The 17174-nt window shown below is 45.0% G+C and overlaps 1 protein-coding gene across 6 annotated transcripts in view; it reads right to left on the bottom strand.

Moving 5' to 3' along the window:
* Window positions 1-463: 463 nt before the first annotated feature.
* Window positions 464-17174, bottom strand: part of tlk1a (tousled-like kinase 1a) — a gene marked incomplete at its 3' end in the record, with an annotated part of 44457 nt that continues 27746 nt past the window's right edge. For all 6 annotated transcript variants that reach the window (XM_062534895.1, XM_062534896.1, XM_062534894.1 and 3 more), the window contains 13 exon segments: window positions 464-575; window positions 2129-2264; window positions 2667-2836; window positions 3072-3161; window positions 4120-4211; window positions 6477-6558; window positions 7970-8067; window positions 8787-8853; window positions 10755-10943; window positions 12766-12902; window positions 13551-13661; window positions 14696-14788; window positions 15184-15267. In XM_062534895.1, coding sequence (XP_062390879.1) covers window positions 464-575; window positions 2129-2264; window positions 2667-2836; window positions 3072-3161; window positions 4120-4211; window positions 6477-6558; window positions 7970-8067; window positions 8787-8853; window positions 10755-10943; window positions 12766-12902; window positions 13551-13661; window positions 14696-14788; window positions 15184-15267 — 1461 coding nt within the window.

The following is a 17174-nucleotide window of genomic DNA, read 5'->3' as shown; positions in this document are numbered from 1 at the left end:
CATTTGGTCTTTGGTTCAAATATAATGTATGTCGCTTGGCCAATGAATTTTTAATATAAAACACAAACAAATGTGACTTCCTGTACAATTGCTGACTGTTAACCTAGAATCTAGACGACCCATAGTGGCAGCAAATCTAATTTGCTCCCGGGGTAGTAACTCTCTGTTGACTTGGGACCTTGCCTATTTCAACGACGGCTGGGCCAATCACATCGTGTATAGAGTCGGCGGGCGGGCTTATCATAATGACGACTGACCTATCACCAGAAGTTATGACCGTTAAGCATCCTGCTACTTGAAAACAAGATGATTATTTATCTAGCGCTATCCTATTGCGTGGAGAGGGAATTTGAAAGACAACCACTTATCCCAGGCCTGCTATGGTGAGTTCCTAGAGCCCACATCTTGATGTGGGTCTGGCTCGTTGGGCTAGCTGACTGTACCTTTGAGGCACTGGACTTACCTTTCTCCCATAGAGGCACTGGAAAAAGATGACCCCCACCGACCACACGTCCACTTTGTTGGAGATCTTAGGAGGCTCCTTCCCCACCACAAAACACTCAGGGGGCAAGTACCTGCACTCAGAGAGAGAGAGAGAGAGAGAAAGAGAGGGAAAATAAAAAAGGCAGGCGAACAGGTAAGAGGATGTGAACACAAGGTGTTTCTATCATTCTGGTCTGAGTGTTTAGTGTTCACAAGGTGTTTCTATCATTCTGGTCTAAGTGTTTAGTGTTCACAAGGTGTTTCCATTATACGGTTCTGAGTGAGGATGGAGAAACTGATGCTAGAACACTAACATCAGTTGCTCAGTGTCTAAACCTAAAAGTGGGTCGAAATTACACTTTCTCTGCAGGAGCGAGATGGGGATGGGAACAGGACAGTTGAACAGAACAGTAATGGCATCATTTGTTATGGTGCATGTTCCCACAGTGATCACACACTTGCATGAAGACTCATAGGTAACCTATATGTTATTTTATAAATGAATAGAAAGCATCTTTCTCCCCCGCTTATGTCCCGTCTGATCTTTCATCCTGTGATCAATAAAGACCTTGACAAAGTAAGGGGGTATTCACACCTGCCTTGTTTAGTTCGATTAAAACAAACTCAAGTTCGTTTCTTGCTTGGTTCGGACCTTTTTGACTGGTGTGAATACAATCACTCGAACTCTAGTGCGGACCAAACAAGCGGACCGAGACCCAGCTGAGGAGGTGGTCTCGGAGCGGTTCCTATCGAACCCTGGTGCGGTTCGTTTATGGTGTGAAAGCAGACCGACCTCGATCCGACCCAGTTACAGAAATCTACCTTTTTTTGGATTTGACGAGCTCCCGTAGTTTTTGCGCATTATGGGAAATGTAGGATAGCTCCGTGACGCACAACAGCTGTAAGCAGCAGTGGGCTAACGCTTTTTTGCCAACAATAATTTGATTTTGCATCTCCTACCCGTTCCGTCTTCCATAGGCCTGCTGTTAGCATGTTGGACACACATGAGAGCTCTTCTCAGCTGTTTTGTTGCACGTCTTCGTTGTTGCAAAATTACGAGCATGATTGTTAAACTTGCATCAAACGGTCTTGACGCTCAAGCACTTCTGCAAAGCTGTAACTGTATAAACTATATTGCTAGGATAATAACGAGTAGGCTACAGTACGCAAACATAGTATTTACGTGGGCCAACTTTGACTTTGGCTTCCTATTCTTCACCCCACCTACACGTTTACCAGCCAATGGTTGAACGACCTTAGCACATGTGCTTTTGTTTATAAATTCTGGTCCGGTTGCAATTAATCACGGTGTGAAAGCGAACCGCACTAAAAAAGAAAAAAAGAAAAAAAAATTGGTCCGGACCAAATAAGTGAACTAACGGACCTTCCTGGTGTGAATACGCCCAAAAGCTTGGAGCTTTAGTGTGCGGACTTTTTTGTCCTTTTTACTGTTGCTTTTTTGAGTCCGCAGACTTTTTTGTCCTTTTTACTGTTGCTTTTTTGAGTCCAGCACCTACATTGAAATATTCAGATGTGCGCACCCACTTCTACACTATCAATAAAGACCTTACAAAGGCCCAAAATACGCCACTTCTAACTTCAGTGAACCGCAGGCGTTCATGGGGCCCGGGAGGCCAGTGCTCACCAGTAAGTGCCGGCTCCCTGAGAGGTCAGGTCCATGCCGTCCACCCCGTAGTTGTCGTCGTCCATGATCTTGGACAGGCCAAAGTCCGTGATCTTGATCTCGCCGCACGCCGTGCCGTCCACCAGCAGAATATTACCTGCAGGGGGGGGGGACACAAGAGACAGACAGAGACAATAAATAAAGGAATACATGAATAAAAATGACGCTCCACTTTCCACTGTGGACTTATTACCTACAGGGCAGTCATGAGAATAGAAAACGGGGAAAGAATTATCCCTGTTATGACATAAAATGAGGGAAATGTTTGCTGCCACTAGAATGTCGCAGGGCTGCACCCGTTATAGAGTATACAAACAGATTTTTTGCAAGTATATCTGGGAGCATAGGGCGTATAATCTGGGGAGTTAAATGTGTGTGTGTGTGTGTGTGTGTGTGTGTGTGTGTGTGTGTGTGTGTGTGTGTGTGGTGTGGAAGGTGTAGGTGGTAGCACATACCGACCCCCCCACAGTAAAAGCGTGTCCATGCATGATGTACGCACCTGGCTTGAGGTCGTAGTGGATGATGGGCGGCTTGATCTCGTTCAAGTAGCGCAGCGCGTTGACGATCTGCATGACGATGGAACGAGCCTCCTTCTCAGACATCAGCTTGTGCTGCTTCAAGTAGAAGTCCAAGTCATTGCCTTCACAGTATTCCAAAACTGTACAAAACCTGTAGACACAAATAAACACACACAAACATATTATACACACATACACACATTAATGACACGGTGCAGAAGTAATTCGACACAGCATTAGACTGAAACACAAGCGGTATTTAATTGCAGGGTATTGGGTGAAATTAATTAGCTTGTTAACTTCTCTGCAGGGACCAAGTCTATGGGTCTAATTGTGTTGTATGTGATTAAAGGGTGGTGTGTGTGTGTGTGTGTGTGTAGACTCACGTGTCGGTGTCCAGAGAGAAGTAGTCGTAGAGCTTGACTATTCTGGGATGGTCCAGCTGCTTGTGAATTCGGTACTCTCGGCAGGCGTGTCTAAAGACGGAAAGGGAGGGAGAGAGAGAGAGAGAGAGCGAGAGAGCGAGAGAGCGAGAGATGGAAAGATATGGAGATGCACAAATAAAGGAGTGAGATAGAGAGAGATGTAAAAAGAGACAGATGGAGGAAGAGAGGAGATGTATGTAGCGACAGGGTAGAAGACAGAAAAATGGTGTGATACAGGAAGAGGTGAGGTGAAAGAGGTGTTGCCAGGGAACAGAAAAAAAGGAAAAGGGTGAAGAAAGCCCAAAAGTGAGTTAGAACGAGAGATTGCATATTATCCAGATACACCACTCACAAAAAGTCAGGGATATATTCGGCTTTCAGGAGAAATTTCAGGATGTACCTAAAATTCATTATAACCTTTACAGGTGAACTTAGTGTGACCTTTTCTATATGACTGAATGTGCATGTCCAACAGTTCAATGTTTTAGTACTTTCTGTACTGAAACATTACATTTCACCCGAAAGCCAGATATCCCTAACCTTTTGTGAATGGCATTCCTATCCATCTTTGAAATACACTAATCAGCTTCACACAGACAGGGAAAATGTGACTGATCTTGGGAATGCTATGAAAATTCCCAGCTCCCAGTGTTCACCCTGACCAAATGAGGCATACTCTTCTGGGTGACAAGACACCTACTACTTAAAAGACACTTATTGGATGGATTTACAGTGACCGTGGCCCCCTGAACAGTAGAGCTCATCCACATAATTACTTGGCTACAGTATCAAAAAGACCACAAGAATAGTAAAAAATGAGTTAAGTCAAACATAAGTTAACTGTTTGTTTATAGGTATGTTCTGTATTTGGAATCACTCGATAAACAACACATGCAATTATAAAGATACTCGTGTGTGTGTGTGTGTGTGTGTATGTGTGTGTGTGTGTGTGTGTGTGTGTGTGTAAAATCTGCCAACAGTGAGCAGGGGGTAAAAAATACAAACACACTTGTGGTAATTCTCCTTCTTCTCCTCTCTCCAGTTCTTGTTGAGTTGATGGATTTTCACAGCGGCGTAGCGTTGTTCAAACAGGTCAAAGGCCTGCCAAGACCATGGGGCAACACAAACACAAGCACCGCGTGAGAAAGTGTGTGTGTGTGTGTGGTAATGCCACTGCCACTCTTCACGTTAAAAACACAGAGGCTAGTCTCAGGTGACACAGTACACGTCTCTCGAGGGGACACACACTACATCAGTAAGAGCCAAGAGGACCAAACACACATATTTTCACCGCCACGATAGCACTGCAGCTTGCGGAGACTTCATCTACAGCAGTCTCTTCATTAGACTTAGGTCTCTACTTGATCCACTTTGAGGGCTGTTCAAATTCTGCACACAGTGGCGAATGTTTGTGGTGAATGTAGGCACTGAACTGTTCAATTTTAATGATTTGGTGTAAACATTTGTCCAGATCCACTGTATGTTAGTGGACAACTACATGCAACTCCCGCAACTTGCAAATGTTCACAGAAAACAGTTTCAAATGTTTGCAAACGTTTGCCAATGTTTGCGAAAGTGCGTATTTTCTGGAGGACAATTCAGAAAACTTGGTGATGTATTTAATGGTCATAACCTCTGATTGGGGCAGTCGTGGCCCACTAGTAAGCACTTCGAACTTGTAACCGGAAGATTGCCGGTTCGATCCCCGACCAGTCCACGGCTGAAGTGCCGGCGAGCAAGGCACCTAACCCCTCACTGCTCACCGAGCGCCGCTGGTTGGGAAGGCAGCTCACTGCTCTGGGTTAGTGTGTGCTTCACCTCACTGTGTGTTCACTTGTGTGCTGTGTGTTCACTAATTCACAAATTGGGATAAATGCAGAGACCAAATTTCCTTCAAGCGATCAAAAGAAGTATACTCATTGGCCAGGTTTCCCAGATTCGTTAAGAAGTAGGGATGCACCGATCCGACTTTTTCAGTCCCGATACCGATACCGATGCCTGGGCTCTGCGTATCGGTCGATATCCGATACCGATCCGATACCATTGTTAATTAATAAACTGTATACCTCACCATGTGGAAAAGACTAAAGGCATCAGGCTTGACTTCATTCTTCATTCTTTCCCTAACTAAACATTACTTTCCTAAAAAAAATCTAACAAAATAACACTTAGATATAAAGGTAATGTATTATTATTATTATTATTATAATTATCATCATCATTATTGATTATATTACTAGTATTAAAAATAAACAGTTGTACACCAGCAGCAACTTGGAACAGCATTCAAATTCAAGTTCACAGTTATTACTAAATAATAAATCTAACAAAAAAACAATTTTGCAGATAAAAATCCCATATTAGTGACATACATTGAAACACCCCTGCCAAAATGGTGTCACCCGCGAAACCCCTCTATTTACTCATAGTGGTACGGTCCCGCAGTTTCCCCACGATAAACTAACTAGTTCACACGGAGTTTGAATGGTGGGAAACGGTAGAAGTTGTACATTTTATCTAATAAATGATAAGTTTTTAACAGCCAATTTGAACATTTGCATGTCTTTATACCAAGAACAGTTTATACAGATAAGATGAAAATGACAATGTGTTTAGTTTGAGTAGCCTATTTTGTTGACTGTTACACATTAACGTGTTGCCTAAATGCAACAAAACGCATGAAGATCGTAATTAATCTATGACAAATGGTGGTTAGTATAGATATTCTTTTGATCCTATGACATAAATTTGGTATCTGTATTTACCCCATCCATGAATTTAGACACTCAGAGCACACAGTGAGGTGAGGCACACTCTAACCCGCAGCAGTGAGCTGCGCTAAATGGCTGGTTGCGCGTCATGGCTCAGCCTTTTTTTGAGACTATATTAAATTCGGATCGGCCCATGGATCGGCTCATTTTTTCCGATCCCCGATCCAGCTATTTTGTTCATATCGGGGCCGATATCCGATCCAAATATCGGATCGGTGCATCCTTATTAAGAAGCTCTTAAGTGCTAAGAACTTCTTAGGAGCATTCTTGGAGCGCTCCTAAGAAGTTCTTAGCACTTAAGAGCTTCTAACCGAATCTGGGAAACCCGGCCATTGTCACTTCACATGCTACAGTCAGCTATTAGGAGCGGCTCACACTCTTGTCACTACACTGCAGCAGGCTCCATCACGGTCCAAATGAAACATCCATTTTGAAAACCAAACACAAACGAACAGCTGTGAACCAGCCGGTGTGCCGACATCAATTTCATCCCTCAAATTACCACGAGAGCTTTGAATCAGCCCACTCGGGCACTCGAGTGCCAGGCTATCCCAGAGAGATGTGCGAAAACACAGATTTGCGCGGAGGAACGCACCTTGTAAACTTCACTGAAACCTCCTCTTCCCAGCAGATGCAACAGCAGGTATCGCTCGTTCAGAGTCGGGTGGTCTTTGAACCTGCACAGAAGGGAGAGACATCAAACATTCGCTCCGCGCGCAAGATGAGAATCTAGCACTGTTCCATTTCACCACGCTCAGGAAGGCCCGGCCGTCTGCACACCTTGATGCGTTTCACTACTGCTTGTGTTGAGGCCGACAAGTGTTAAGGCCCAAACACAGAACGGGGCAGTGAAGAATGGCATTCTTTCAAAAGTGATTTAGAGTGAAATATAGCTCAATCCGTTTATAACCATCTGTGAGCAAGCTGTTTGTCTGGACTTGAATTGTGTGTCGGGAGTAGTGCTGGGCGGTATGGCCAAAAATGTATATCACGGTATTTTTCAAAATTCTGAAAAACGGTTTCACGGTATATGACGGTATTTTTTTTTCAAAATGTAAACACAAAAGTTCGTTTCAGTGCACTGATGACAGTCAAGAGCATGACTAACTAACCAGCTAGTATTTTTCAGTTCATGTCTGTAACATGCTTTACTTGCTACTTGGATAATTTCAGCGAATGTTATTAAGGTAAGATGAATTATAAGGTCATAAAGATTTCCTGTGTTCGGTGGGTTCGCCTACTAGCCAGCTAGCTAGTTACAGCGGTTTGCCTACTGGAAAATCCCTTTCAATGTAGGTTATTAAGACCAGTAACGTTTTTCTTTAACTAGGGGAACAATTTAAGGTATTCTGTGCAACACCCGTAAATAAATCCCTTAGCAAAGGAACAAATAAGCCTTCTGCATCATTATTAAAGGGAAAACGTGAGGTGTCTTGTGCTACAGGCTCCACTGTTTACTTTCTCCATGCGTGTTTAGAAGCGCAACACTGAAAAGGGTCCCGTCTGAAACAATGACGCGCGACGCAGCATTCCGCCCACAGTGTAATCAAATACACCGGTATGGCGGTATATTAAAAATTCATATCATAACGAAAATATACACCGGTATTCGGTGCGAACCGGTATACCGCCCAGCACTAGTCGGGAGCCATTCAGCTCCTTGCCAGGGCCGAACCAAATGCTGGTAAAATATCAAAGATTAGCAAACACATTTAGCCAAGTTGTTGAATTAGCTGTAGTTAGAATTAGCCCGTCACTTAAATTAGGATGTATGCTAACAGGGACACCAGTGGGAAGATGGACGCTAGACAAGATGAACGATATGCATCATGGTGTGCGTGCGTGTGTGTGTGTGTGTGTACACTCTGGGGTAGAGAAGGGCATTGTGGGGCAGGCAAGTGAACTCACTGTGAGCTGTCCTCGTTGTTGATTTTAAGATGAATGACATGCATCATGGTGTGTGTGTGTGTGTGGAGAAGTGAACTCACTGTGAGCTGTCCTCGTTGTTGATTTTAAGATGAATGACATGCATCATGGTGTGTGTGTGTGTGTGTGTGTGTGTGTGTGTGTGTAGAGAAGTGGACTCACTGTGAGCTGTCCTCGTTGTTGATTCTCTTTAGCTCTCGGATGTGAAGGTTTCTCACTCTCTCCAGACGCTCCAGCTCCGCCTGGATCTCAGCCTCCTCCTATCAATGATTCACACACACACACACACACACACACACACACACGCATATAAGACACACACACGCATATAAGACACAGACACACACACACACACGCACGCACGCACGCACGTACAAGACAGACAGATACACACACACACCATGTGCACACACAAACAAGCATACCAAACACAGACACACACACACACACACACACACACACACACACACACACGCATACCAAACACAGACGCACACACAAACAGATTTAAAAAAGGCACACACACAAGGAAAAACAACACAGTAGAATTTACTACAAGGTAAGGAGCGTCATCAAAGACCACTTCTCTCTGGCTGGCTAGACTCAAATTAAATATTAATGCTTCACTTGACAGTGAAAGTCTAGCAAAGACCGTTCTCTAAGCCTAGGGCTTACCAACTAGGGAAACACACACACTCATTTCCTCTTGTTGAGTAAACATTTCAATGTAAACATTTTCAATTTCAATGTCCACTCCAGACTCTAAATCCAAAATGTCCAAAATGAGGCCTGTAGGGTCGGTTCTAACAGTTCTATGGTTGTCCGTCTGCGGTTCTCCAGGAACTGAACCTACAGGCTGTGCAGAACGTTAACAGGCCTTTTCACTGGACCTCTGAGCTAATGAAAGTGTGTGTGTGTGTGTGTGTGTGTGTGTGTGTGCCCATGCCTGCATGCGAATCTGCTTCAGTAGGCCACTCACCTTTTTTAGGTGACCAAGTCTCAGCTTGAAGATCTCCTCCTGTTCATGGTACTCTGCTATCGTCAGACTAGAGGGAGGGAGGAAGAGAGGGAGGGAGGAAGGGAAAGGGAGAGAGCGAGAGAGAGGAAGAGACAGAGAAAGGACAGGGAGAGGGAGAGGGAGAAACACGATTACACCGTGAACTCTATGGACCAGCAGGACCGTTATACCCTTCTATCAACTTATAATATTATATTTAGCAGCATAATTAACACACCACACATCCCGCAATCATCATGCAACAAGCGTCATTGATGGCATTAAGACAACACTCCACCCAATCAGCAGCTGTGAGCGCAGGCAGCACACCTGCAGACACTTATCCATGGCTGTAATCAGCAGGCCAAGCTAGCCCACGCTTTGGCACCGCGGCCATTTCTACAGCCACCAACAGGGTCCCAGAGGCTCCAAAGAGCCGTCCGCACCAAGAGCCAAAACTATCGCTCCAGCTGATACAAATGACGTAAAACGTCATTAAACGTCAATAAAACATCCACCCATACAGGCCAATTCCACGACAAATTGAGTTTTTTGTCACGTCGTCCATCATGCCAATAAAATGTGATGGAATGGTATTAAGTGAATGATCACATGCAGTTTGAGCAGTTGCTATTTCTGGGTGAAGAATGTACAAAATGTAATGTTATCGTTCACATTATACGAATACCAAGGCATTTCATTAGCTTTATGAGAAGTTACAAATGTTACAGGTTCTGTGGAATTGTCCAACAATCACTTCCAGAACAATTTAGAGAACCAGCTGACAGCCAGAGCCAATCAGAAGCCATCTCATTGTGGACTTCACGTTAATCAATACGAGGCTTCCCTTATTGTTGGGTAGGATCAATGTTACCGTTATCTTTAAGTTATCTTTATCGTTATCGTTCCTGGCGTGAAGGCCTAAAAGTCTGGTCACGCACATGGACTCCAATGAGAGCATCACACTATTTACACTAAACCAGGCTATAATCATCCATGACATGACGTACGTACTACATCTATGTCCTAACACATAAACAGGACTGTGTCCTAACATATCAACAGGACATACATACAGTACTGTATCAATGTCTTAACATATAAACAGGACTATGTCCTACCATATCAACAGGACATACATACAGTACTGTATCTATGTCTTAACATATAAACAGGACTATGTCCTAACATATCAACAGGACATACATACAATACTGTATCTATGTCTTAACATATAAACAGGACTATGTCCTAACATATCAACAGGACATACATACAGTACTGTATCTATGTCTTAATATATAAACAGGACTATGTCCTACCATATCAACGGGACATACATACAGTACTGTATCTACTGTATGTCTTAACATATCAACAGAGTGGGTGATCAAAGGAGTCTGTGTTATCTACATCACCTCAAAGCACAGCAACATTTCCTGAATGCTGAATTCCTATTGGGTCATTTCATATCATATGTGATGGCTCTGTTCTTGTTTGTCTGCACCTAATCTCACGGTCAGATGTGTCCAGATAAGGCAGAGCTGCTTCAGATTCAGGTACAAACATGCACTCAGAAAGGTGACGCAGACAATATGATTTATTAGCCGAGAGCAGGGATCATGGGCACCCATGTCTCATAAGACACACACACACGCGTACGTACACACACACACGTGATGACTCTCGGGGTGATCCTTCATGCTTCAGACAGGGAGGCAGGCACGTGCACGCGCGCTCTCACACACACACACACACACACACACACACACTACATGTAGTTCGAGTGAAAGAGTTTGACACTTCAGTACTGTGAAACTCCTATTCCTCGGTCACACACACCTACACACACACAAACAGCTGGGGAAAGACCGGCTTATTCTCAGCAATGTGTAGCCTCTCCCACACACACACACACACACACACACACTCTCTGGTGCCGTCACTCACAGCTGGGGTAGGCTGGGCTTGAGGAAGGGGTCGTTGTCGGCCCCGTTGACGGTCTTGGTCTTGCGCTGCTTTGGCTCCGAGTTGGGCGTGGGGCTCTGGGAGTTGCTGCTCGACGGGGGCTTCCTCTTAGCAAGGAGCTTCCGCTGCCTCTCAATGTCCTCCCTCTGCTGGTTGATCCACTCCTGCTGTCTACACACACACACAACAAACCAGAGCGGGTTTTAAAGCAGATGTGGTGGAAAGTGAAACATACACAGATAGAAAACAAAGATGTTTTCAAACTCAAAATGTGTACACACATGAGCTCACACACACACACACAAAGTGTTCATTCTCTACGCCAGCACAGGGACTACTCCAGACACAGCAATCGCTACAGACTTCTTCATAAACTTCTACACACCATGTGGAATGGACGACTACACACACACACACACACACACTTCTCTGAGGTACCTCCTGAGTCTGGTCCAGTACTTTGTCAATTTCAGTCAATTTGACTTACATTGTATCTCGTTATTGATGAGGCTTAAGGCTTTGTAAGTGCCTTAAAGACAATCATCCCCCAGAGCACATCCACTAAGACCAATATCCCCATTACTCCAGAAAAAAAAACGCCGCATATCCCAGACGGAGAGGAAAGGGAGAACGTTTAGGTTGTGGATCTATTTTATTCTCGTGGCCTGAGATTATTAGCGGACGTGTTTGCCAGCGGACTCTAATCCACTCGACAGAACGAAATTAAACACCCCGGGTCTAGAGTAATGAGAGAGACTCCCGTGGTCAGTTAAATGGACTTGCAGGGCATGGATCCGCTTGGCCTGGTCGATAGCGGCGTCTGAGGAATGTCAACATGGCCGCCCTGAGTGTGCGCTCACACTGGGTGCATTTCATGCAGCGTTTATACGTCCTCCCTCGCTCCTCGATGCCTCGATCCTCACTGATCTACATAAAGAATGATGGGGGGGAAACAATGGGATAGTCTATCCAGTGTTAGTTATAGATCAGTGGGAACGCCCATCGAGGATCGAGCATCGAGGATCGAGGAGGCATGATGAGAGGCACCCACTGTAAAGACAAACACCGGCAGCTTTCGGCCATTTTGGATTCCAAAGACCTCTTTTAGATTGACACAAACCCGGAAATTTACGGAACCCGGAAATGTGACACAAAAAAGCTCCTGTGTGTGTGCTGAACAAGTATGTAGACATGAGCACATGGGTGAGTATATGGGTGTACAGTATGTGTGTGTGTACGTACGTGTGTGTGTGTGTGTGGTAGGGCTAGAGTTAGGTGTTGTTGTCAGATCAACAACACCAATAAATTAGAGAGATCAGTGAGGACTAGGATGGATTGTTGATGGCAGTGCGGTGGACGTCATGCATTCACCACTAGGTCTGTGATCAAATGTGGTAGTGCGTGCGTGTGTGTGTGTGTGTGTGTGTGTGTAAGGTCCTCAAGCAGCTCCAAGCATTGATACACAATGATGTGCGTAAATCTGCGAGTAATAAACTGGATGTGTACGTCCACAAGGTAAATGCTAATGGTAATGGTAATGGTAATGGTGTGTGTGTGTGTGTGTGTGTGTGTGTGTGTGTAACATACATCATTGAAGGCTTTCTGGAAGGGGCAGCAATCACTCAACTGTTCTATGCAACCTAGTCATAGCTAATTGCTCCACTGCCCCATGTCTGACGATGGTGAACTGGTCACCGTGTGTGTGTGTGTGTGTGCGTGTGCGTGTGCGTGTGCGTGTGCGTGTGCGTGTGTGTGTTGCCACTGCCACTCTTAACATTAAAAACACAGCAGCTGGTCTCAGGTCACTCACAGTACACAAGTCTCTCGAGGGGACACACGCTACATTAGTACCAGCCAAAATTGTGTATGCGCGCGCGCCTGCGCATGTGTGTGTTCTCACCTTCCGCAAGGCATAGAGTGTGTGTGTGTGTGTGTGTGTTCTCACTTGAGTTTCTGCAAGGCGTAGTGTGTCTGTCTGTGTGTGTGTTCTTACTTGACGAGTTTCTGGAAGGCGTAGCCGTCGCTCCACTGCTCCGTGTAGGAGGCCCCGTGTCTGACGGTGGTGAACTGGCCCAGACGCAGCCGGTCCTGCATGCTCTTCTCCCGGCACGCCTGCTTCTCCGTGGTGCTCTGGGGTGTGTGTGTGTGTGTGTGTGAGTGAGTGAGAGTGTGTGTGTGAGAGAGAGGGAGAGAGGGGGGGAGAGAGAGAGAGGGGGGGAGAGAGAGAGAGGGAGAGAGAGAGAGAGAGAGAGAGAGAGAGAGAGAGAGAGAGAGAGAGAGAGAGAGAGAGAGAGAGAGAGGGAGAGGGAGAGGGAGAGGGAGAGGGAGAGGGAGAGGGAGAGGGAGAGGGAGAGGGAGAGGGAGAGGGAGAGGGAGAGGGAGAGAGAGAGAGAGAGAGAGGTCTTATATTACAGACATACATCACACACAGACACTTTCCGATGCCGTTGGTCTATCTACACCCTCTGGCTACCTGTTCTCTGTAAAGTTACACACAAAACGAATATCAGCAGCTAGTTGCAATCGTGTGTGCATGTGTATGTGTGTGTGTGTGTGTAAATTCCAGGAACAAAACATGAGAGAAACGATGAAAGAAAGAGAGCAAGAAAGAAATACGGACAATGACAAAGTATTTCCCCCCTTTTTTCATATCTCAGTCCTACGCAGTTCTAGAAATGTCTGCCGCTAACCATTTCACCGTTGTTCTCTCCATCACCGTGGAGATGAGTGTGCCCGGGGTTCTTTCCCAATGCATTATGGGAGGAGGCGGAGCCCTACCTTCTCTATAAGCAGCTTCTTGCTCATAGTGATGCACTTATTTAAGCGCTCCTTGTACTTTTCAAGTAGTTTCTGTTGTTCGTCTATCTGTCTCCTGAGATCACAGTTCGCCTGCGGAGGAAAAGCACACAACGTGGCCAATCAGCAACACTATCCACGATATACCGCAGCCCAACAATGGGGGTCGCCATGACACCGAGACGGTTTTCTATTTCCGGCGAAGCTGCATTGTATCTGTTTTAACGTGACGGTTTACGGTGCTTAACATATCATAACGCATATAAAAGTCAACTTTTCTATTTTATATCGGTTATATGTGATGCAGTATATACATGCTGAGGGTAGAATTGTCAACATTTCGAAAGAAATCTAAGTTGAGGCATAACCTAGTTTGCTATGGAGAACGCACATGTTACCAGAATGAACGGAAGTTGAAAACAGTATCGTAACCATCGCAACGATACATATTTCCGGGTTGAGGAAAGAGGTGAATAAACATACACGATACCCAATCATAATGGTTTACATAATGAGTACATGACGTCATAATGGTTTACATAATAGGTACATGATACCCAGTCTTAATGGTTTAAGTTGATATAAGAGACGACGCATGAATTTACAAGTTGATTTACGAATTCAAGTCTGAACAAAAGAATAATATAGAAGCATAATGCATGCAAATCGACCTGTACCACAAAAAATATATAATTCACACCAATCTCTTGAACTATAAATAGAATTCACACACAAACATATTATCCACACTTAGGTCTTAAACTATAAATATAAATATAACAGACACACAAATGTAATCCACACCATAAATATATAAATGTGTGTGTGTGTGTGTTGAACGTGATTGTGTTGGTGCATCAGCTGGTGCATCAGCTGGTGCACCAGAGTGGTCTTCAACCCCTCCCCTCCCCTCCCCCCCCCCCCCCCCCCCCCACGCGAGTTTCAGGTGATCAATTAATCAATCAGGCTTCCTCAGCTGCCTTCACATTAGCGCCGCACAGCTAATTAACACGGACACGCCCAACGATTTCTCTACCGATCGGTCCTCGTCGGAGTCCTTAACCTATACCCATCACACCCCACCCCACGCCACACACACACACACACACATCTTCCTCCCCCCTCACCCTCAGAAGGTCGTCTATGCGGCCCTCCTTCTTCTCCAAGTCCAGGCTCTTATTACTCTCCAGGGCAGCCAGCTTCATCCCTGTAAGATCAGTCTGGGAAAGAGGGAGAGAGGGAGAGAACAAAAGTTAAACGTAATGCTATTACTGCTTTTCCAAACTATGTTAAATAATGCTGTGTGTGTGTGTGTGTGTGTGTGTGTGTGTGTGTGCGCGAGTGATGCATGAGCTTCAATGTATGAGCATAAATGAAATATTGTGCCGTCGAGCAGACATAGAAATGGCTAATGGGGGAGATGCTAACTGATCTTAGCAGTGTTCACACTGACAAAACAGAACAGCTAACAAGCCTTAGCTTGGGTTAGCCATTCTGCTTTTTCTCCCTCTGAGGAGAGAGTCTTCACCCGTGTGCGTGCGTGTGTGTGCGTGTGTGTGTGTGTGTGTACCATCATGGCCACTTGTGTCTCCCAAGTCAGCCGGGCAGCACTCACCTGAACAGACTTGACAGCCAACTGTTTGGGGTGCATGACGTGGTCGAAGGACAGGCTCGTGGGGGACGAGCTGTTCTGCCGTATCTGAGACAAGACGGAACAAGACACACACGTCAAACAAACGCACGGATGAACGCTCAGTCGTCACTCACACAATCGACTCCACCCCCTCCTCCAGGCTTCGCTCTTATTGGCTATCAGCGAGTGGGCGTTTCTGTGGTATGGTCGCCTTCTAATGAAACTAATCACCCCAATCAATCAGAAGCTCAAAGAGCAGAGAGACAGACAGTTAACAGATCAGTTTACCTTCACAGACACGCTTATCTGAAACGGGACCATAAACTCAAACAAATAGATTTATCTACACCACAGAAAAGACCTAAAGGCTATTTTTTCTATTTTTTTCCCATATCGCCGCATGTCTAAACCATGGCTGTTTCTGCCTCCTTTGACCTTGAGAACACCACTGGCCACTTTAGCTTCCCTTAGCTTTAGCTTCTTGGATAAGGTACATTGATTTGTTATGACCCTTAACTTAAAGGCCTTAAACAAGAATAACAAAAACAACGACATATACCAAATGAGCAGAGGTTCAAATAAAGTGTTGAAAGATGGGGAACTGCAGACAGACGGCATAAAAAGGTGAAACATGCTAGTTATAGCCTGATATTTGACCCTGCATCTCAGAGACTCTTGTATAGTACTGCTACTGAAGTGCCATATCACTGAAGACTAATAACCAAACAGGTGAACAGAGCCGCTCCTAATAACCAATCAGGTGAAAAGGCTAATAGCCAATCAGATTAGTAGGTTTACAGCTACAGCTAAAAACCAATCAGGTGGTCAGAGATACCAATAACCAATCAGGAAAACAAAGCTACAACAAGTAACCAATCAGGTGAACAGGTTTACAGCTAACAACCAACCAGGTGAAAAGAGTAACAGCTAATAACCAATCAGGTGAACAGGTCTACAGCTAATCAATCAGGTGAACAGAGATACTAATAACCAATCAGGTGAACAGGTCTACAGCTAATAACCAATCAGATGAAGAGACACAACAGTTTGGATCAGAGTGAGAAATTGGCCAAATGAGCTTCAGCTGGTTAACCCAAAGGGACGGAGCTGACGCTACAATCCCACTTTACTACAGAGTTCATGTAGTTTCCCACCTTACTACAGAGTTCATAGATGTCTCTTCCTCATTCATACCATGAGGCCTCATGTAACTATCTGACTAGCAGCCAGAAATTCCTTGGCAGATATGGAAAGAGAAAGTTGAGCTGAACTTTTATGTGGCATGTCACAGAAATGTGAAACCGGTAGAGTAGCAAGTTCAGTAGTGAGTAGTGACATCACCTCATGTGATCGGTGGGGTGGGGTATTGCGGACACTAGCCTCTTCACCCTATTAGGTTTTAACGGTTCTCTCCTTCAAGGACAAAAGTGAAATTTAAGTGTTGCGAGAAATATAACCTCCACCAAGTTAAGAGACAGTGGCTGTTAACAGGCTTGAACGTTGCCCTGTTGCTGTGATTATAAACAGAAGATCAGTCTTGTGTTGTTTCTCCAGGACAGATGCACAGAGCCTCGATGCGGTCATAGGGGACATGAGGAGAACTAGAGACAAACCAGCGACCAGCAACATCACCACATCCAGGCCCAAAGGCCCAAAGGGACCTGCGGTCATTTTATTAGCTGTCATTTCATTGCTCTTTCCAAACTCACTTCCTGTAACTCTTCATTGTCCTAGCTGAATAAAGGCAAACCAGTCGAGGAGAGGAGGTGTGGGTAGCATTACATTAATACACAGGATTAGATGTTAAAATCCCTTGTGCCACAATCCCAGGCAAAAACATGTTAAGAGGCCCCTGTCCAAAATGAACTTAAACAAGCAAGCTAACCACCAATCTGTCTGGAGAGCGTACCATGGAGCAGGGGGTCAGGTAGGAATGTGAGTTCTGTGGGGAAGAGAGGAGGTGGGAGGAGGAG

Source organism: Sardina pilchardus, chromosome 4 (assembly GCF_963854185.1).
Source record: "Sardina pilchardus chromosome 4, fSarPil1.1, whole genome shotgun sequence".
Classification (NCBI taxonomy): Eukaryota; Metazoa; Chordata; class Actinopteri; order Clupeiformes; family Clupeidae; genus Sardina; species Sardina pilchardus.
This window is presented reverse-complemented; position numbering and strand designations above follow the sequence as displayed.